At 41.1% G+C, this 8,358-nt stretch overlaps 1 protein-coding gene across 1 annotated transcript; it reads right to left on the bottom strand.

Annotated features, from left to right (window-relative positions):
• Positions 1–4,537: 4,537 nt before the first annotated feature.
• On the bottom strand, positions 4,538–5,485 carry LOC101571578 (olfactory receptor 8H1-like). Its single transcript, XM_004645792.1, has one exon. It carries the CDS (start codon positions 5,483–5,485, stop codon positions 4,538–4,540), a length of 948 nt encoding a protein of 315 aa, XP_004645849.1.
• Positions 5,486–8,358: the final 2,873 nt, after the last annotated feature.

Raw genomic sequence — 8,358 nt, 5'->3', positions numbered from 1 at the left:
ATAAGTGGTGATTTTCCTATAATTTTTCCCAAGAGTAGTCTGTCAGAATATAACAATCAAAGCTACATAGCTTTCCAGTGTTGACATACAGATGTACATTTTCAATTCAAAAGTAATACTTCTATATGTCAGTTTCTTATTCGTTCTGGTCACTTGTGCAAATTTGTCACTCATCTCTATAGGAAGTAGCAAGTGTTTATCAAAAGAATCAATGCTTAACATTTTTTTAAAAAATGAAATTATGAAATTTTCAGAAATACATCATAGGTAAGATTCTGCAGTATCGGGCTGGGGAGATAGCGCAGATGCCTAAGCACCTCCTTGGTAAATGCAAGACTTGAGTCTGATCCCGGGCACTGCATGCCATGCTGGGCCTGGGAGCCCAGTGTCAGCTACCGCAGCCACACCTGTAATCCCAGTGCTGGGGAGGCTGAGACAGGAGGATCACTACAAGTCCACGACGCTTAGCAAGACCCTGTATCACATAAATAAAAAATAAAAATAAAAGTAAAAAGATTCTGTCATACAGAAATTCAGCCATAGTCATCAGATTTATTTTTCAAATTATAATGTTTTAGGATACTTTTGAAGAAGAAAGGGGTAATTGTTCAAAAATAATTCCATAGATTCTTGGTATAAAATTCAAAAACGTTGCAGCAGCAAGACCCACTCCCTGCGTTTCTCTCATATGCACCGCGGCTGCACTTCTGTTAAAGAAATGTTATAGTCAAGGTTTTGTTTTAGGATAACAACATGCTGTTGTTTGAACTGAAAAGAAAAAAATAGAGACAGTACCTGGGAGGAGCAAGAGGAAAACCGGAAACTGGAATGTTCTCTTTCACAGCCGGGACTAGCTGGTGAACATTGTTAACAAGTTCAACAAGAAGTGATGTTCGATTGCTTTGTAATACAATTCTAGGCTCTGTTTTATCACAATGAAAAAACTTAATGTTCGGGAACTCGATGTTATGGAAAGTCAGTTTCCTGTCGTGTGTTGCTGTTCAGCTCAACAGACAAGGTATAAAATGATGGCATTAGACAAAACTCAATTTAATCGTATTTCCTTGTGCACATCTCACTTACTGAATAATAAAAATAACAAAGTCAAAGTATAAAACAATTCTTTCCCTGTCACTATAATTGTGCAGCTTCTCTTCTAACTTCTTATGAGTTCTGTTTCATCAGTTTTGGTTGTGAGTTTGATTATACTTAGATCCACTCCTGCTGCTGTAGTGTGCATAAAGATAGGTTCTGTGTATATTTGCTTCACAACTATATCTCTAAGGTATTAAAATGTACTTGGAATGTGTGATTCTCTATTTTTTTTTCTTTTTAAAATTACATATTTAGTACACAGTGAGCAGGGCCTCACTACCCAGATCAGACTCGTAGTTATCCTCCTGTTTCATCCTACCCTGCGCTGAGATTACAGGTGCCCATCACCATGCCCACTCTCCATTGCCCTCTCAGTGCACCCTGGCGGTGGGGCCGGCACAACATGATGGGGATAGAACACCAGCTGCTGTGCTTTGCCGAAGCAGGCACTGTAATCTGCTGAGCTATCTGGCAGGCCCAACATAAGAGGTGACACTTTTTTTTTCATTTATGAATAGAGGGTCTCACTACGTGACTTGCACTCCTAGTGATCCTCCTGTTTTCATCCTCTCCAGCACTGGGATCACAGGGGTGTACTAACACGCCTGGATTCGGTGGCTGGCTCAGCACCGCAGGGTCCCTGCACTTGCCCAAGCAGGCCCTTAGTCCACTGAGCTGTCTCACTTGCCCATGATTTTCTTTTAAAACATTATGCTGAGCAGTGAATGAGTTACCCTTGCTCCTGTGGAAATAGCCTGCTCAGTATGCCTTGCTTCCTTCTTTCCTGTCCATTTCCTCTCCTTTTAATCTGTACTCTGTCTCCTAGTGATAGTTTATTGCTGATTTACTGACCCAGCACTCCTGTCTACACCCACTGCCCAACTCTTAATTATTCTCGACCCCCTCTTTAAGGTCTAGATGGGAAAAGTATCATTGGTTCCTATTTACTTTAGAAAGCCTTAATTTCCCCTTCACATCAGAAAGACAATCTTTTAGGGTACTGTCATGCAGGTCACTATCTATTTTCTTCCAAGGTTTTGAACATGCCATTTGAAGTCCTCTTACTATGCTGGCATCACTGCAGGTGGTTCTTAGCGAGACCTTGCCCAAGCACCGCTCCTCCTTGCTCTCCTGAGGCAGAGGACAGGAGCCACCTCTGATGGTAGCTGACCCCATGCTGTCCTACCCTGAGGGAAATCCTGGGATCGTCACTGTGTGCTGCTCACAGAGGGAGCCTGTTCCCAGCCTCTTCCTGATGATTCCCTGTTCTGGGCAAAGTCAGCACTCAGATGATGCTGGAGTCTCTCAAGGAGAGCACGATGGGAATCTCCTCCCCACGCGGAGCAGCTGTGCATCCTGTGCTGCCTTCGATTCCTTCTGCTTCTCTACTTATGTGTCTGAACACCAGCGGGCCTGGATTTTAGCTCATTACCGGCTCACTCAAGTTGCAACCCAGTGACCTCCTATGGTTCCTTTATCTCTGTAGAGACCTGTATATTTGCTGATTTTCACAAACATCCTGGAATGCATGCTTTCCCTTATATGATTAACACAATGTGTAGACAACTTAATGAGAAAAATATGGTAGAGGTGGTAGGAAATAGACAAGTAAAAGCATATTTTTGAAGGGGAAGGGATCCCAGGAATAGAAAAGCAGAGAGGCCCAACCCAGGAAGGGCAATGAGAAATGGTCAAGTGCAATGTATGTGTGTGTGTGTGTGTGTGTGTGTGTGTGTGTGTGTACGCGCATGCGCAAGCACGCGCCAAGTCCACAGCATGAACGGAATTATTATGAACTATATGTATGTGTAAATAAAACATGTTTTAAGTATTCTAGAATCGGTTGTGTGTATTGCCTGCCTCTGGTCTGGCATTTTCCACTCCCCGTCATATAACTTTTTTCAACACAAATTTTTTGGTCACACTACTTAAACTCTATGACACTTTAATTTTCACTGGAAGAAATTTCAGCATAATTAGGGAAGTGCTCCTCCTCTGCAAGAGTAATAGCGCATGCATATCCCAGGCTTACTAGGTGGTGGACCATTGAGGTAATATTCTACATGTATTGCTGCAAGTCATTTCTGTGGTAACATCTCCAAGAAAATGTTGCACGATTTCCTTTTATCATCAATGAGAAAAAGTCAGAAATTGTAGATGCAGGCACTTTGCTCAGTGCTACAAAGCTCTTGCCAGTGAGGTGAGAATTTGATACTAACCTGTATATCTGTGGAGGACCTAATCTCAAGGTTTATATGTACGTGAAAATGAAGGAATTACTCGATATTTTTCATTTCCAATTGGAAGTCAATGGTAGAAATATGGGAGAGATAAAAACATACCTAAAGGCTTTGAATCAATGATTTCTGCTGGATTTTCTTAGAGTCTATTCCTTTACACATTGTAATAGCTCATAGGCAACAACCTAGGAGCAGACTAGAGGGATCAGTGTGCATTGTATTGATGTAAAGTTGTTGTCACCTTTTAAAGTGCACCAGATGCCACTGCAGTGTTCTGTGTGACATTATCCATAAGACAGCTTTGAAGACATAGCAATGGATTAGACTCCAGGCTTGCAGAATTTCCATTTCCACATAGAATGTAAATAGCCATCATGAACCTTTCACCACCTTATTTTTTTTTAAATCCAGTTAAGGCTAGGCATAGTGGTGCTGCTCTGTAATCCCAACACTTGGTAGGTTGAGGCAGGATGATTGCCACAAGTTCAAGGCCAACCTGGGCTACAAATGAGTTCAAGGTCAGCCTAAAATGCAGGGTGGAAACTGTCTCAAAAAGACAAAAAAAAATCCCATTTAGCTAGAAATTCACACGTATTTTTATGAGTTTTTTTTTTTATCTCAGTTCACATTCACGTAAAATTTAAATTCTAAAGACAAGGCTTTTTTGAGTGGACCACAGGGAACCAGTGAACTGTCTCACAGTCACCAAAAGATGGAGAAAGAAATAGTCACAATAAGGGTACAAGAATCTCACTTTATGTTCAGAGACAGTGAACACTAAGACTGGGCTAGAGAAAGGCTAAGAATTATTAAATGAATGAGTTTGCACTTTAATAGCTTAGTCTTCTTGGAAGGGCAACATCAGGCACACATCAGAGTGACTACTCAAACAGTGATCAATCACGGGTATTCATAGTAGATGTATAGAGAGGTGTGCGCAAAGGATTGAATAGCACACTGAAAACTGTAAACAGCACAGAAGAATATGACAGAATTTTCATTAAGTAGATGAAAACGATAAAACCTGTCCAGTAAAACATAGGGAATGCACACACATGCACACACACACTCACACACATACACACGCACACATATGCACCCACTGATTCAGATACATACAAGTGTTTCCAAAAAGTGATCAAAGAGTTTCCATAAGAGTAAAACAAACAGGAAAGGATAGTTATGAATATCCAGGCTCAGTGTTATCTTAATTGGCTGCATCCCTGTCTTTTCAACAGGACTCCAAGTGCAGCGTTCTTCACCTCTCTGTTCCTGAAGCTGTAGATGAGGGGGTTCAGCATGGGGATCACAATGGTGTAAAACACAGAGGCCACCTGATCCTTGCCCAGGGAGTAGGACTGCTTTGGTTTCAAATGGGTAAAGATCATGGTGCCATAGAAGATGGTGACGCCCAGGAGGTGGGAGGCACAGGTGGAGAAGGCTTTTTGTTTTCCTGCAGTGGAATTAATTTTGAGGATAGTGGAGAGGATGGACACATAGGATCCGGATATAGTGATGAGGGACAGAACAAGGGTGGAACCAGCAAAACTGAATATAGTGACTTCAAGATCATGAATGTCGTTGCAAGCCACAGCCAGCACTGGAGTGGTGTCACAGAAAAAGTGATGGATGACATTAGAGTTGCAGAAGTGCAGTTTGCTCATGCAGAGCGCATTGACTGTGGAATCAACTAAGGCGAGAATATAGGAGCCAGAAAGCAGGGCCCAGCACAGTCTCGCAGACATAATGACTGGATAGTGCAGAGGGCTGCAGATAGCTGCATAGCGATCATAGGCCATGGAGGAGAGGAGAAAGCATTCAGCAGCACCGCAGAGAACAAAAAAGAACATCTGAGTGAAGCAGCCCAGGAATGAGATGCTCTTGCTGGAGGACACTAAGTCCTGTAAGGTTCTAGGGGTGATGACACTGGAGTAGCTGAGGTCGAGGAAGGACAGGTGGGTGAGGAAAAAGTACATGGGCGTGTGCAGCTGGGGGTCCAGGCGGATGAGCAGGATCATCCCTGCATTCCCCAGCACCGTGACCAGGTAGATGAGGAGGAAGAGCAGGAAGAGGACCAGCTGTGTCTCTGCAGAATCAGTCAGCCCCAGGAGGACGAAGTCAGGCACATTGCTGGAGTTCCAACTTTGCATGGTGTTCTGATGGAATTATCTGCTCAAAGATCACATCAGATATTTAGTCTGAGTGTTTTCAGAAACCTTACAGGGTGTTAGTGACAGATTCTTTAATAACATAGTTGAGATTGTGTTGAAAATTTTAATGTCTTTACTTAGTAAAAGTGAAAAGATATAATTAGCCTATATAGACATGAATATAAATTGACATTTTCTGCTTATATTTTTAAAGATTATAGTCTAGGTAAGAAGGAAGAAGCAGTAAAATTGTGAATGCTTTTATTCTTCAACATCAAGCCACATGAATATAATTTACTCAAACACTAGCTCGTATCTGTATAATGTATGTCAGAGCAGGGGCACAGAGTCCAATACCCAAAAGGAGAGCTAGTCCACGTTAACAGTGGGATTTGCCCAAGACGTTTGGACTACCGGAACATACCTCCGAAGCCTTTGCTCATGATTATAACCTTTTTTAAAAGCACAACTGATAAGGATGTGTAATAAAGTATTGAAGTCAGTTTTAGTATGTTATTTACTGTCCCCTAGTCTCTAAAGCTGTTACACAGTATCACTTAAATTCACTAGTGGGAAATTAGATGCAACTTATTACAATGATATCGACATAATGTTCTTAAAAATGTTGAAGGTGAAATTTAATTTGAAATAAATTATGCAGGAGGATTGCTTTAAAGACTGGTCGTGTATCCCACTTCTTGTTGAGAGCAGCATCAGGCTCCCTCTCCTCTTCTCCACTCAGAGGACTGCATGGAGAAGAGCTGCTGCCCCAGGAAAGCACCACTTTCTGGGGAAAGGAATCTGCAGAGCTGAGCCTCGGGACCGGGGTTTAGTTTAATTTGGACTAAAAGAAATGAGCTTGAGTAGATTTGGATGTAAAAGCCCCCACACAACTGAACACAGGAAGATTTCAGGAGTTTAAATAAACCTTACCCTTTCCATCAAGAGAAAGTTGCTGCCTCTTTTTGTGGACACAGTGTCAGCATCGACTTCCCTTTCTGTTAACAATATCTTCTCCCATGGGCTGTGGAGATAGCTCAGTGGTCTAAGCACCTGCCTGGCAAGTACAAAAATCGGGATTCGATACCCAGTACTGCATGATGTGCCGGCCCCGGAACACAGGCGTGGTGGCACAGCAATACCAGTGCAGGGGAGGCTGAGACAGGAGGATCAGTGTGAATCTGAGTTGGGTAGTGAGAAATTGCACCAGATCAATCAATCAATCGACCAATCAAACCAATTTCTTCTACCAATTTGGTCATTCACAATAAAATTTATTTTTAAAATATAATTTCAGGGACCAGGGAGATGGCTCAGTAGAGTAAATGCTTCCCTGGCAAGTACAAGGGCCTGAGTTTAATCCCCAGTTCCACCAAAAAAAAAGTATAAATAAATAAATAAGGTATAGTTTCAAATTATGTACCTTTGCTGAATCTTTGATGCCACCAACTCTATAATTTGGTTTCATGAAATGTAGCATTACTTGAGGTCAGGCCTAGATACTGCGTGTACCTGGATCTTTCTGACAAACTTTTAGTTTTGTAGTACAAGATCTTATTCCCTTCAATTTGATGAATGATACTTACTGTGAGGAAAACTTGCTGAATCAAAGCTTTTTGAAGAGTTGTCACTCTAGAGTCCTGTTAAGCTTAAATTATTCTCAAACATCAAATACTAAAAGCAAGTAAGAAAATTTCTGTGACGTATGTCTGATTCTTGATCTATTTTACCTTTATGTCCTTGTGTATTCATTTTATTTTACTGTGAATTAAATTATATTCAGTTCAACTCTTGCTTCCCTGGAAACTTTACCGAGAACTAGTGTGTGAAAATTGCAGGGTGAAACTGTGCATATAAAGAGGACAGGGTGCGGCGTTGCTCCCCCGGTAATCATTTGAGTGTCTCACACAGTCGACGTTCAGAATAACACACCGTTCGGTCATCCTCAGGGCATAATTTCCAAAGAAGCTTTTCTGGCCCAATGCCAAGGACAAAAGTTCAAGGAGACGTTCACAAGAGTCTCACCCTTGGAACAGCCATACACAATTCATCATTTTTAAATTTGTAATCCTCAAAACTATTGCTGGAACTCACTTCTGACCTATTTGCAGTGACACTTAAGACATGCACTCACAGAGAATCACCTCTGCATTGAAGTGCCCAGACCAGAATTTTGTTAATTAATTTTATTGAGAAACACATAGCAACAAGCCAGTTTCAAAACCAATTAGTAGCATAGTTTCAATAATTAATACATTGCATATTGTTGTCTTCATGGTGGTTATTCATAGTGCAAGATGCAGATATGATATCCTGTCCAAACATTATTAGTACAAATCTTTCTTCTCATTGAATTAAGAGAAAGTAGCTGTATATCTATCCTAACTATTTTATATATACAGATACAAAATGGTTCTTCATTTGTAACCCCTTTTTCGTTTAATTTTGCCAGAGATGGGTATTTCATTGCCATTTAAATCTTGTAGGTGCATGAATTCAGCAAAATAATCTAATATAGCCCAGTAGTCCATAATAGTGGTGGGTTATCCATAGGACTGACAATGTCAGGAATTGTTGACTTGAGCCTTTTACAGAGTAGCATATTAATATTGCTTTGCTTTTTATACCTTGTTTTTATACTTTTCTGCTGGATGGTTAAGATCAAGATAAAGCAAGACCTATATAACAAGAAATGCAATTTTTTATCAGACAAGATGAGTCAAATCCCCTCAGGATTTACCCTGAAACCCTGTACCACATTTTTTAGATCATTTGTCAGTGTCAGCCATGTGGATAAGTCATGGCCATTGCTTGATCAATTTGCTCTCTGTGAAAGCCTGAGAGAATGTTTTCTCTCCATGTGACTCTCCTTA

The sequence above is a fragment of the Octodon degus genome, unplaced genomic scaffold (assembly GCF_000260255.1).
Source record: "Octodon degus isolate 3935 unplaced genomic scaffold, OctDeg1.0 scaffold00239, whole genome shotgun sequence".
NCBI lineage: Eukaryota > Metazoa > Chordata > Mammalia > Rodentia > Octodontidae > Octodon > Octodon degus.
The sequence above is the reverse complement of the archived record's forward strand: the minus strand, read 5'-3'. Positions and strand labels throughout refer to the sequence as shown.

Coding starts and splice junctions, on each gene's coding strand:
- LOC101571578 (XM_004645792.1), bottom strand. CDS start 5,485: ATGCAAAGTTGGAACTCCAGCAATGTGCCTGACTTCGTCCTCCTGGGG.